General features: G+C 42.4%; 1 protein-coding gene across 4 annotated transcripts in view; it reads left to right on the top strand.

The window, feature by feature from the left end:
• CNKSR3 (CNKSR family member 3) overlaps positions 1-14127 on the top strand; it is a 103014-nt gene that overhangs the window by 66607 nt on the left and 22280 nt on the right. For all 4 annotated transcript variants that reach the window (XM_067011071.1, XM_059083731.2, XM_059083733.2 and 1 more), the window contains exons 3-5: positions 5328-5530; positions 6045-6132; positions 12074-12115. In XM_067011071.1, the coding sequence (XP_066867172.1) occupies positions 5328-5530; positions 6045-6132; positions 12074-12115 (333 nt within the window). The remainder of the gene's footprint in view (positions 1-5327; positions 5531-6044; positions 6133-12073; positions 12116-14127) is intronic.

The raw sequence follows: 14127 nt of genomic DNA, 5'->3' as shown, positions 1-14127 counted from the left end.
GGAACATTACTCTTTGGACTTTTCTGCTATTTCAGATCGTCTCTTTCACTTTGTGGTAGGACCTGGAGGGCAGGTCAATAACTTTGAAATCCACAGTATGGGAGGAGAGCAGGCAGGACGGACCGGAGGCCCGTTGTGGACCTCAAGTGGGATAGTTAACGTAACAGCTGCCTCCCCGCCTTCCCGCCTTCCCTACCTCTTAAAATATTAGACTAAAGTGAACAGAGCTGGACAAATGCCAGAACCTAAAGCTGTGTTTTATCTCTTACAATTTCCTTCCAATTTCCTTTGTAGACGAAGTTTTGACCTCAGACTCACTCTGGACATGTTGGGTGTAGCAGAGTGCCAGTGAATGCATTTGACACGAGGGTCACAGGGTTCTTAAATGAATGTGCCTTTTCTGGGTTGGGGAGGGTTTTAGAGCATTTCACTAAAGTATCTTTAGCCTTGCTATAATCTCCTTTTAAAAGATTCTTATGGTAATGCATCTATTGATTGTACTGTGTTTAACCCATTCACACCATATAGATCTTTGTGTATGTAAATAGGTGGTAATCTTTTGCCTTGAACAGTCGGTCCCCTGGACAGTTCATATGTGTTTGCTGTTGTCCCTGGTATTATGGAAGACATTTTTACGTAAACAGTTGAGTGGATGTTGATTTTATGATGGACGGGAAATGAGTAGAATTAGAAGTAAGAGAGGGGGAGGAAAAAACAAAAACCACTGGAAAGTTTTGGAAAGAAAAGTGCCGATAGGATCTTTAGGAATCTAAAATAGGGAATAGTTATTGATTAAGGTTCCAAAACCGATGAGCAGGTGGGCCACAAAGAGCTAGCTGGCTCTGGATAGGGAGCACGGAGAAAATCTCCCTTTTGTGAACATTGACCTTGGCTGGCTGGAGTGGCGTAGGAGAGTGACTTGATATCTGAGGCAAACCAGGACCACTTCCCAGGATTGAGTTCAGAGTCGGAGCCCAATTTTTCTCCCTCTATCTGGGGCAGAGGGTGACTGGGACGGGCTGTAGAGCTTCTTCTTCCAGTAGCTATTAGCCACATGTGACTATTTAACTTAAAATTAATTAAAGCGAAATAATAAAATTCAGTTCCTTAGTCACAGAGCTACATTTCAAGTGCTCAGTAGCTACTTGTGGCCAGTGGCTACCATATTTGGATAGTACAGATAGAGAACATTTTCATCATTGCAGAAAGCTCTGTTGGACAGCATTTGTCTCTAGGGTGGGATTGAGAGTAAAAATGTATAATTGTAAAACCCATTTTCGTTGCCAGATCAACCAAACCCTCGTTTCCTAAAGACCAAGGCAGGGGCAGATTCGTTTTTAAGGTTGAAGTAGGCTGAGAAAGTGAACAGACTTAGAATCCATACACGCATGAAGTGATGCCACCTACCTGTGTGCTTAAGTGAAATACCTGTAATGTATCTACCTGCCCTGGGTGCTTCTGTATACTCGTGTACCCCTGAGATGACTCACTGTTTATCGTTTACCCAGCCATGGAAACAGTTAAAAACTGTTATCCTTTTTGTTATGGGAAGAAATAGTGAAGGAAGAGGAATCTGTTCTAGCAATTTGTATTTAACTTGATCTTGCTTATGAACTTATTAAACTGTGAAGTATACTTCTTAGGTTGAAACTTAATTGACCCAAGTCATTAAAATGGATTTGATTTTGTGACTGTGCAACTCCGTAATCACCATGTATGTTAGATCACGGACAGAGCTAGTAGGAATGGGGAAAGTGGCGGAGAAGTTGTGTAAGGTTTGTCCTTAGCTAAAATGTGTACAATTTATGACACCAGAAGAGCGAGAATCTGCCTCTTTCCTTTTCTCCTGGCTCATGTGTTGTTTCTCTAGCCAGACCAGGAAATGACCCCTGATGGCTAACTTCTAATGAAGTGAGATCTCAGTGGAAGGTTTGTAGTATGTGTCTAGATTTTTGGAGATTCATTTCATTTCTTAGTTTGTACTGTCTTGATACCTTATCTTAAATTAAGCAATTTCTGAAGGAGACAGATATTAGGGAAAAGATTAGGGAAAAGAATCAAATCTGGTCTGAGAAATTATTCATTTACTGTCTTTCATTGTGGGACACTTAAGTCAATAATCCTTTCCTGATTATGTTTCTACAGTAGAGGTCCCTTGGAGCTAATATAATCAGTTTCTTGTTCTCTTCTTATTGTGGAATGGGGTGGAAGGGGATGGAATTTTCCTTCCTTTCTTTGTTCCTTCTTTACTGCTTTTTAAAATTATAATCTATGTAGAAAAAGCAAAACTACAGTGACAGAAAGAAGATCAGAGGTTGCCAGGGCCTGGGGCTTGGGGAAAGTGACTCTGCAGGGGGTATGAGGGATGTTTTGGGGGCGATGCAAATGTTCTGTATTGTGATTGTGATGGTGCTTATGTGACTGTATACATTTGTTAAAGTTGATTATGCCGTGCACTTAAAATTAGTGAGTTTTATGCATCGTAAAGTATACCTTTAATAAAGCTGATTAAAATCTCTGAAGTACCTTAAAACATAAAATAAAATTATAATCTATTATAGCTACATCTGTCTATCCTTCTAATCCCGTGATTTGTTTTTTTGGGGAAAAAAAAAGAATCCGAGAAACTGAATGGAAATGAAAAGAACCAGTTAACAAGCTACACTCCTCCTTTATTTTAATATTAAAAGTGGTAGGTTTGTAGAAGATTGAGGTTTAAAATTTCCTGTAACACTAAGATCAATTTAATCCTCTTTGAGTTCAAGAAATAAATGTTGTCTACAGTAATAAAAGTTCCGAGTAATTCATGGTGTCATTGGCTCTAGAAAGCTGCGTTTCCTGCTTTTAGTTCAGAACTCTTGCTGTAAGTCAGCAGGCTAATTAACTGAATAAGGGGACACTTCCCTTTAATTGTAGTCACAAGTGCTTCAAAACAAGCTGTGTCATGTGGCTCTTTATCCACTCAGTTTTGAGTCTTTGATTCTCTGATTTAAAAAGCCATGGTGAAAATCCATCTTTTTATTTTTGTCTTCTCTGCTGAAGGACAATGCCATATTTTGGTTTCCAGAAAATGACAGTGGAAAAAAAAAAAGAATGAATATCAAGTTTAGATGGAACATCACTGTTAATACAGAAGACTCATTTTTGTTCTGAAGTTTACTTTTTTTTTTTTTTTGCGGTACGCAGGCCTCTCACTGCTGTGGCCTCTCCCGTTGCGGAGCACAGGCTCCGGACGCACAGGCTCAGCGGCCATGGCTCACGGGCCCAGCCGCTCCGCGGCATGTGGGATCCTCCCGGACCGGGGCACGAACCCGTGACCCCTGCATCGGCAGGCGGATTCTCAACCACTGCGCCACCAGGGAAGCCCTACATTTGTTTTAAAGCTCGCAAAGACAATTTCAGTTAATGCATCTGAAGAGTTCTTTTTCTTTATAACTGTTCTCAACTCTTTTCTATATAAATTTTTTAAAAAATATTTTTTATTTTCTAAGAAGCAACATGCCACATAAATTTAAACTTCACATAAAATCGAATTAAAGTTTGCAATGTTTTCATTCAGGTTATTGTCTTTTGTTGTTACTGTTGCTACTTCCCATTGTTCCCCTTGCCAAAAGAAGAAAGTTCTCACAGACTCCCTGGTTTATTTATGCTTTATGTATCTTGATTTGGGGACATAGCTCACCCCTCCCTGAGGCATCAGAGATGGGGCTGTAACAGAGGAGGGACCAAGGGACAGGCTAGATGCAGTGGGGACAAAAGCAGTGATCAGATCCAAAGAGGGCCCACCGGCCTCTCAGAAGAGTGAGGTCCAGGTTGGCTGAAGCTGGCTGAAAGAAGCTTCTAGCACATCAGAGGGGATGGAGCAGGTCAGGATAGAATTTAGGGGGGGTTAAACAGTTTGCTAGTTTGTGCTAGATCCAGGATGACTGGCCACTTCTCTTTTTTCTTGTCCAGTGCCCGTCCTGGTTTCTGTCTCATCGCTTTGCCCGTTCTTGGACAGGGAGTGTGGAAGGGGCCATATACAGCGTCGTGATCCAAAGCTTGTACCCTCGATGCAGATTGCCTTGGCTAGAATCCCCCCGACTCCCACCGATTAGCTGTGTGACTTTGGAGAATTTATTGAATGTCTCTGTGCCTCAGTTTTCTCACCTGCAAAATAGAGATAATATCACTTCCACCCTCATATGCTGTTTTACCTGAGATAATATTTGCCGAGCACCAAGCCAGGTTCCCAGCATAAAGTGTTCAATAGTGTTGGCCATATATTATAACCAATTTTAAAATGATACCACATTCTTGCTTTGGGATGCTATTGACACAGTTTAATATACCCCAGAAATATTTTCACTTTTTTCTTAAAAAATGAAGAAACACCAATTTAGCATGTGTACATGCAGTTGAATACTGAAATTCATCCTCCCCCCAAAGTCATGTCAGATTTACATGTCGTTTCTTGTCGTCACTTGGGATTTGTTCTTTATCTGGAAGAGAGTAGTCTAGGGCAATATTGTCACGTGAAATGGATTTTTTAAAAGCACCCAGGTAAGTCAAACATTGTTCAGAAAGAACGGAGGTTAGAGGCTCACAAGATGGAAATGACCTTCCAGGTGAATTGATGTTTAGTCAGTGCTTTTCTGTTTCTGTGTGACTTTTATCTCATGGAAATTCCTCCATTCAATGACTGCTTTACGTCTGCTGTCCTGGAAATGCAGTCATGAGTAATACACACAGAGCCCAGCTCTCGCAGACCTTGCATCTGACTTAGAAAGACAGCAGTGAACAAGGTTGGTTCAGAGATGACAGAGGTGATGGCTAGAGAGTGACCTCAGGAGGTATTTGGCAGTGTCTGGAGACATTTTTGCTTGTCACAACTGGGGACCGGATGCTACTGATATCTAACGAGTAGAGGCCAGCTAAACATTCTGCCATCTACAGGAGTCTCACCCCCCAACCCAAACAAACAATTATTAGGCTTTAAATGTCACTAGGGCCCAGGTTGAGAAACTGCTCCAGATGGTCCTGGAAGCCTTGAAGAGGAGGGGACATTTGGGCTAATTAGGATGTGATAGGAAAGAGCTGTCCATGCCAACCTTTGTGGGACGAGAATTTCGGGAAGAGAAACTAGCAAGAACAAAGTCCCTGAGGCAAGAGGAACAGAGGCAAGGCTGGTGTGGCCCACGTGGGTGAGATCAACAGTGTGAGCAAATCACGTAGGGTTTTGTGGCTGACATAGGAGTTATTCAGGTAACTCAGTGGGTTTTTGGTTATTATGAGAGTTTGGACATTGTTGATTGTTTTGAATTTTTCCCTTTGATTTTGTTTTCCAGAATTATGGCCTTGAAACTGACAATATGAAGAACTTGGTTCTGAAACTGCGAGCAGCTTCCCACAATTTACAGAATTACATAAGCAGCCGGAGAAAAAGTCCAGCCTATGATGGGAACACCTCCCACAAGCCCCCCAATGAGTTCCTGACTTCTGTGGTGGAGCTCATAGGCGCTGCCAAGGCCTTGTTAGCTTGGCTGGACCGGTAAGTGATGGGTGTAAGTGATGTCCTGTAAAAGGAGGGTCTGAGATGCATAGAAGTCGGTATTTTGCCTGACGAAGAGGAACCTTTATCCCTTTCTTGCCCTTGCCATTGGACCTGTCCAGGAGTTTGGGGTCAGTGGTCCATTTTAGGGTCCCTTTGGAAGTTCCTGAGGTGAATAGCAGGAACAAATTAACCTCAGCTTAGAGAAGAGTTAAAGTTGAGTTTTACTGAGGTTAAACATTATTGATTATTTGTTTGTATGAAGGCTGTTAGTTGACTTTTGAAGGGATGTTCATTCTCTTGGCTCATTTTTGGATGTGTTTTTATCTAGAACTTCTCTGTCTCTGTTCTATTCAGATTCCTATTTTGTGTGTTACTTGAGAGCAAACAGTTACATAACAATTTAAACCAGCCTGTTGTGTAGCTGTGCTTGTTAACACACAGTGTGGGATCCCAGTGGGTTCATCCTCTCCACTTTTTTTTTTTATAAAGACAAATTTTCGTTGCTTTCTAGGGCTCCATTTACAGGGATCACTGATTTCTCAGTAACGAAGAACAAAATCATTCAGCTTTGCTTGGACCTGACCACTACAGTCCAGAAGGTCAGTACATCACTGGTGTTTTCTAAAAGTTTTTTTTCCCTTTTCCTTTTCTTCAGAGGGTTTATATGCAGGTATGAAGTACCATTCTTTCTTTCTCCCGCTTTATCCTCCCATCAGAGCTGGGGAGAGATGAACGGCTTTAAGTTAGAGGAATTTACAGATAGTTTCTGTGAAAAATGACCAGTGACCTTTACATCAAAGATTACCTTCTTTCACTTTAAAATAGTTGGGCTAATAGCCCTGTACTTTCTCTAAAATGTTAGAGCACTTAATTTTTTAAAAATAGATATTCTGGAGTAACTGTATTTCACCACAATCTTTTTTCTGAGTATGTTGCTATATCTGCTTGTGAATTTTCTTTTCATTTTGACCTCTGGTGGTTAGGTTTACCAGTCAGGAGGAGCTTGGTGGTGATTCAGTAACAAACAGCCCCCAAACCTCAGCAATTTATTCCTGGATTATCTACATCCAAATGGGTCAGCTGAGGGATCTGCTTCAGCTCACCTCACTTCAGGTTGTAGGCTGACAGAACAACCAGTATCTTACGTTGTTTGTCTCTGGGGCAGAGGTACAGAGAACCTGGGTGATTCTCACGCTGACAAATGTTCTGGTTTGGAAGTCACACGTCAGTTTCACACACAGCTCATTTGCCAGACCTTCGCATCTTAGTGAAGGCCAGGAAGATATTGACTGGCATGTAGCAGACTGTTGTAAGATTATTTTTGAATTGAGTTGAGGCCATAAAATGTAAGGAAGAACTTGTTCTCTTTTCACATCTCACTAGGTTTGAAAATTCTGTGTTTGCACGTTTGTTTCCACTGCTGATTTGGCAGAAAGTAAATAACATCCTTTCCTCAGTTCTAACCATGCCGTAAAATAGATGCAGTTCTGAAGAGCTGTGTGCTTTCTGTCTGTTCCCGGAACGTGAAGAGTGAAGTTTGGCTGTTGTTTAAGGTCCAGTCCTGAGCAGCCCTTGAACTTGAGGCACGTGGGACTTCATCATCATGCTTTTGAGGCCATGTCCTTAGGAAAACGCTCAGAGCAGTAAAGTGGCCCTGAGTTTCAGCTCTTTTTTATGGTGCATAAAATAATTTTGACAGAAAGAGCCTGATACCAATCACGGTGCATTCATCATGTAGCCACCAGGTCCTGGCATTTGCGGTAGAGGCTGCCCAGGGGTACAGATCCCACTCAGAAGGGTGCCCACTGGGCACCCTCATCACACTTACCCCTGTTTACTGGGGCCACATGATGCCTGGCCCATGATTCATGGTACTTTTTCTTTCTTTCTTTCTTTTTTTTTTTTTGCGGTATGCGGGCCTCTCACCGTTGTGGCCTCTCCCGTTGCGGAGCACAGGCTCCGGACGCGCAGACTCAGCGGCCGTGGGTCACGGGCCCAGCCGCTCCGCGGCATGTGGGATCTTCCCGGACCGGGACACGAACCCGTGTCTCCTGCATCGGCAGGCGGACTTTCAACCACTGCGCCACCAGGGAAGCCCCATGGTACTTTCAAAATGTGTGTTTAAACGAATGAGATAATGCTTTTGACAAATAGGCTGTTGGGAATTTGTCGCTTATCAGGAAAAATTTAACCCAAACTTAAGGGACACAACAGGTATTGTTTCTATTTGTGTTTATTTTTTGTTTTTGTTTTCCCTTGGGCGCTCATAGAGCGTATGCTTCAGAGACAGACAGCTATGGGTTCAAATCCTACCTCTACCATTACTTAGCCCTGGGACATTGGACAAGTCACTTCAAACTTATGAGTCTCAATTTTCTTATCTGTAAAATGGGAATACTAACAGTTACCTTACCAGATGATTTGCTGGAATTTCTACAAGTTATTGTGGAGTAAGAAAAAAGGGGAAAAAAAAGTGTAAGAGGAAGACGAATGGTGACCCAAAAAATTTTAAATGTATGAATATATGTATTTGTAATATGCAGTACATCTGAAAACCTATATACAAAGGAATATATAAATACAGTGGGCAATTTGGAGAAGAGTTGGGTTTACTTTGGCTGGGAGAAAAGTGGGGAGAGAATGTAGGAGGCGAGCCAAAGAACAGAAAACACTTACTCATTTACAAAAAGCATGTATGTGACCACATTTACTTATTCATGCAAAATTAGATCAGAGAATTAGTATAGAATATTTAAAAAATAGTCGTACCTACCTCAAAAGATTATGAAGATTAAATAAGATGTATGTATAGCACAGTGCCTACTTCAGAAATAATAGCCTATGGTAGGAAATATAAAAATCTTTTCTGGTACTGCATTTCTGGAGCCGCACTTGATGGCTTAAGAAGAAGACAAAGTTGGGCTTCCCTGGTGGCGCAGTGGTTGCGAGTCCGCCTGCCGATGCAGGGGACATGGGTTCGTGCCCCGGTCCGGGAAGATCCCACATGCCGCGGAGCGGCGGGGCCCGTGAGCCATGGCCGCTGAGCCTGCGCGTCCGGAGCCTGTGCTCCGCAACGGGAGAGGCCACAACAGTGAGAGGCCCGCGTACAGAAAAAAAAAAAAAAAAAAAGAAGAAGACAAAGTTAACAAACATGTTGGGATTTCTGGTACCTTTTAGTTTATTTAAATTTGAACCATTTTTAAGGATTAAGACTGGCAATGTGTAAAAATATATATGGGAATGTCATTTTATGAACTTAGTTTGAAAAACATGTTCAGCTCTTGACGGACGTGTGTTTTCCGTAGTAATTGGAGAACGTAGTCGCTTTGGCAAGTAGTAAAATCCGCGTGCACAGCTGAAGGATGAGTGGAATGTCTTTTTCCACGTGCGGTGTCGTGGCAGCAGCAAGGCTGAATTTGCCAGGGGTTTCACACCCTCTCACAACTGCGAGAAGTGCAGTTTTTCTCCAAACTTTTTGGCAAAAGACCTTTTGACTCTTTAGGAAGAAACCTGCCTTTTCCATTTATTGCTTTTTTATTCCTGGGGAATTGAAGGAACAAAAGCTGCGTCTCTCTATTTCTGGTGACAAGGAACATGTTCTCCTAGAGTCTTTATTCTCTGTGCCCCTGTGTGTGAAGACAGGCATTTGTTTGTCCCTTTTCTTCTTTCTCTGTTCCACATACTGCCACACTCCCCTCCTCTTTCTTGTTACTTTCTCTGCTTCCTTCCCTCTGATGACAGTGTGTACCTCTCCAGATTGGAATGATAAACAGTTGTTGTTTTCTTCCTCCGTAAGAAAATGGCACTCTTCTTCTTCTTCGTGCTAGTTAACTCTTTTTCTCTCCTTTTTGTAGTTGAAGTATCGTTAATTCACCATGTCGTGTTAGTTTCAGGTGTATAGCATCTTCTTCGTGCTAGTTAACTTTTTTTCTCTCCTTTTTGTAGTTGAAGTATCCTTAATTCACCATGTCGTGTTAGTTTCAGGTGTATAGCATCTTCTTCCTGCTAGTTAACTTTTTTCTCTCCTTTTTGTAGTTGAAGTATAGTTAATTCACCATGTCGTGTTAGTTTCAGGTGTATAGCAAAGTGATTCATGTATGTCCCACGCGGAGTCCATGGATAGACCTTCCATCCAGTTTTCAGGCTATAATTTCAGGTGAAGTCTCCTGGTGGGAAGGGATTCTGATCTCTTTCTTTAATCTGTCCTCCTGAAGTTGCGAGGGCATGCAAACTGGCAGGAGACAACATGGCAGTGGCAGGTGCTGGGTTCCGGTGTAGGAAGAAATGCTGAGCAGTAGAGAGCCCAGAAAAACGGAATGGAAAGAAAGCATACCAACCAGCAGAGGAGGGAAGGTCAGGAGACCATTTATTGGGAGCTGGTTGGGTCTCAGGTGTGGACACTATCTGCCTGATGTGTGTTATCACGTTGAATTCTCAACAGTTCTCTGAGGCAGGTTTTATCATCTTCACTTTACAGAGAAGGAAACTGAGCTATGGAGAGGTTAAAGCCATCTCCCAAGGCTCCTCAGTTAGTAAGAGGGTAGAATAAGGAAGAGCAGCAGAGAAGGGGCAGCCGCGAGCTGCCCTGGGCTGGGTCTCTGCCAGGTTGATTGGCCTGAGTCTGCTGATCCGGGTGAGCAAGGAAGGTGACAAAGCTCCGGCCTGCTGTCGGGGTCACGAAGGGCTGACTTGGTTCCAGTTCTTCTCTTTTCCGTTCTGTTGCCTTCATGCCAAATAGCATGAAGTCAGGTCTGCAGCTGCTTCCTCCCGGTAGGAATGGGTGTGGGAACCCACGTTCACGGGGGGGCGGAAGGTAAAAAGCGGCGCTTTCACACGCTGCCTTGGACAGTTCACGGAGACAGGCGCGCTCCTCTGCCACCGGCTCCATCACCACAGGAGCCCATTTTCTTGGTGGCTTCTCGGATCCGTCAAGGAATCAAGTGTGAGGGACCGTGAGGTCGCACATGCACCTTGATGCTTGGGCCCTGGTGTATGGGCAGGAGCTCTCTGCCTGTGGGTGATTACCTCCTGAGGATGACAGCCCTCGTATCATTTGGGATGTGTAGTGAAAAAGCATAAACACAAATCACCAGTTTTATTTCTAGCACGAGACTGTGTAAGTACTCTGTTTTGCTAAAGTTGACATTTATTTGAGAATTCTGTCCTTCGGATGGTGTGAGCAGGAGAGGGGCCATCACAGCAGTTGATGGTTTAGTTCCACGCACAAGACGGCGGACGAAAAGCACATTTTTGAACTGTAATCATTCATATTTTACAGCAGTTGCTCCTGGAGTTTGAATTTATATCGGATTCACACGTGCAAAAATACATTCCTAAATTTCCTTTTTTTAAGTGTTTTCTCACCAGGCTGCTCTTTTCCTGAGAGTCTGTGTTAAGTCAGTAGAGTGACTATTATTTCCCACACTTTTACCTAGTGGAGAAAATTTAAAAACCTTTTAAGAAGAAGGCACCTCACATCTGATTATGAAATCGCATAGGGTAGAATATCATACATTTTCACCCCTACCCCCACTGGCGGTAAAATATGACCTAGCATGACATCTTGATTGAAGTGAACATCTTTGTCTGATAAATCCAACAGAGTTGGTCAGTATCCTTCCTGGACATAACATAATTCGTATTTTCCTTCGGGTGCCCCAGTTTGGGATTTACTGAATGGTGCCAGATAAACTGTCAAGAATCTCGTTGATCTCCCTCTTCTTCTGCATGCACTCTGCCATGTTGATTGAAATCTGCTGTAGGTAATGCTTCAGAAGGTTAACTTGAGAGTTTCACATTGGCTGCTTTTCGACAGGACAATGGTTATTCCTTTAATCAGCTCACTGGGTTCATAGGGTTCCGAGTCTTTTGTTCTTAAGCTGAGTAAACAATGCCTTGCATTCCAGCCCCTTCTTTAATGTCATCGGTAGCATACCTCAAGACCACTTTTCTGGCAGCCTGTTAATGAACGTTTTGTTGAACGCTTTTCATCTATTAAGGACTGAAATATCTGATTTAATCTCACTGGTGCTTAAAATAAACTCTGTGGCTAAGTTTACTCAAGCCCTTATTTGAAAGCTATTCTTATGGGCAGGCCCAGAGCTAACGACTCCGGGCTTGTTGGCCCAGTGCTAGCTCAGCCTGGGGTCACGTTTGAGAGTCATCGTCAACTTTCTTGGACTCTGACTTCTGGCTTCCTACTCTCTGTACAGTCTGGATAATAGGTGGATTTTCAGTTCTGGTGATTTTTGTAGGCTTTCTGATTAAATAATTGGTCAGATGGGTTCCTTGGATGATTAGTATCCTGGGTCAGGAGAGACTGAAATCTTAGGAGGAGTCAAATGTCAGCTCCTTTCCTGCTCTGCCCTCTTCTCCCATCCAGGTCTCTCCTCCAGATGGTCCAGGACTACTCAGGCTGCAGGGTGGGAGGTGTGTCAGGGACCTCCTTGGACCCCAGGAAATATCTAGTGAGCTAATAAGCCAACGGTTTCTGAAAGTTTTTAGCTCTTACAGTTTTCATTTTCTTCTTTCTTCCTTTAGGATTGCCTTGTAGCAGAAATGGAGGATAAAGTTTTGGCTGTAGTAAGTATACCTTCTAAAAATTGCAGTAAAATTCCTTTTCCCGAAACAGTGGGAATCACAAGAATTAAAGTAAATGGACTGTGGCTAATTATTTCAGGGTATGCTTCGAAGTATCGGCTTTGGGGATATGAGTCTGTTAATTTAGGTGGAAAAGGAAGAATAAAAGTTATTTAACAATTAGACCAACTCCTGTGAAAATTCCTGTGCTTAAATTGGGTATATGGAGGTCTCTGCTTTACTTTATTTCCCGTGCTCTGAACCCTTCATCAGGGTACAATTGTACATAAATTATTAACTAGCCTGTTAATCAGGGTTAAACTGATGTGCAAATTTCACTTTAGGACCATTTTGTTTAAAAAAAAAAGAATCTTGGCAAAAACCTTATGATCGAGGGGAGATGTACTGCGACTGTTTAGAGAGCATTCGGTAACTATTCATCATCGCTTCCTCCTTTTGACATAAGCCAGCCTGTGCTCTTTTGATAAGGCCTTCCTTCTACTGATGTTGAGGAATTTAGCAATGAAACTTCTATAAATATATTTTCCATAAACAGGGAGGCTAAACACACTGGAGGAATGTAAAAAGTGTCACTTCTTGGATTCTCCCCCTTGGGGGAAAAAAAAATCACTCTTTGGAATCTCCTGATTTCTTTAGTTGTTTAATTTTCAAAGGTTAGATGAATCTGATTGGGAGAAATAACCACACGTAGCCACTGTGATTTCTACACGGGGACCACTTAATAGGGATCCTCCCGTCTCTACAGTTGTACCTGGTCAGTGTTTGGCGTTCAGACAATGTGAGCCATCACTAAAAGGATCATAGACCTAAATGTACAACGCAAAACTATAAAATGCCTTGAAATAACGGGAGAAAATCTTGGTGACCTCGGGTTTGGCGATGAGTTTTTAGATACGGCACGAAAAGCGTGATCCATGAGAGAGAAATGGATAATAAGGTAGACTGCATTGAAATGAAAAACACTGCTCCATCAATGCACTGAGAATGAAAAGACAAGCCACGGACTGGGAGAAACTGTTTTCCGAAACACATATCAGATAAAGGACTTGTAGCCAAAATACACAGAGAATTCTTAAAACTCAGTAATAAGAAAACAAACAACCTAATTAAAAAGTGGACAAAAGATCCAAACAGACACCTCATGGAAAATGATATACAGCTGGCAGATAAGTATATGAAAAGATGTTCAACATCATGTTTCATTAAGGAATTGCAAATTAAAGTAACAGCAAGGTACCACTGAACAACTATTAGGATAACTATAATCCAACACGTGACGGCACCAAGTGTGGAGCAGTAGGAACTCTTGTTCGTTGCTGATAGGAAGGCAAAATGGTACAGCCACACTGGAAGACCCTGTGGCAGTTTTTTACACAACTAAACGTACTCTGACCCTACGATCCAGCAGTTGTACACCTAGGTATTTACCCAAATGAAAGAAGCTTATATCACAAGAACCTTCACAGAATGTCATAGCAGCTTTAATCCTAACTGCCAAAACTTGGAAGTAGCCAAGATGTCCTGTAGGTGACTGGTAAACAAACTGGTACATCCAGACAATGGAATGTTATTCAGCACTAAAAAGAAATGAGCTATCAAGCCTTGAAAAGATATGGAGGAATCTTAAATGCATATGACTAAGTGAAAGCAGCCAATCTGAAAAGACGACATACTGTATGATTCCAACTATATAGGATTCTGGAAAAGACAAAACTATAGAGACAGTGGGAAGGTGGGTGATTGCCAGGGGTTCATAGTAGGGGAGTGGGGACAGACAAGTAGGTAGAGGCGAGGGAATTTTTAGGGCAGTGAAACTCTTCTCTGATACTGTGATAGTGAATATATGACGTTATGCATTTGTGAAAACCCATAGAACTGTACACCACAAAGGGTGAACCCCGATGTAAACTACAGACCTTAGTTAACAATAATGTAACACTATTGGTTGATCAGTTGTAACACGTGTACCACACTAATGCAAGATGTTAATCAGA

Source organism: Kogia breviceps, chromosome 13 (assembly GCF_026419965.1).
Source record: "Kogia breviceps isolate mKogBre1 chromosome 13, mKogBre1 haplotype 1, whole genome shotgun sequence".
NCBI lineage: Eukaryota > Metazoa > Chordata > Mammalia > Artiodactyla > Physeteridae > Kogia > Kogia breviceps.
Note: the sequence above shows the minus strand (reverse complement) of the source record. Positions and strands in the feature narration are given on the sequence as shown.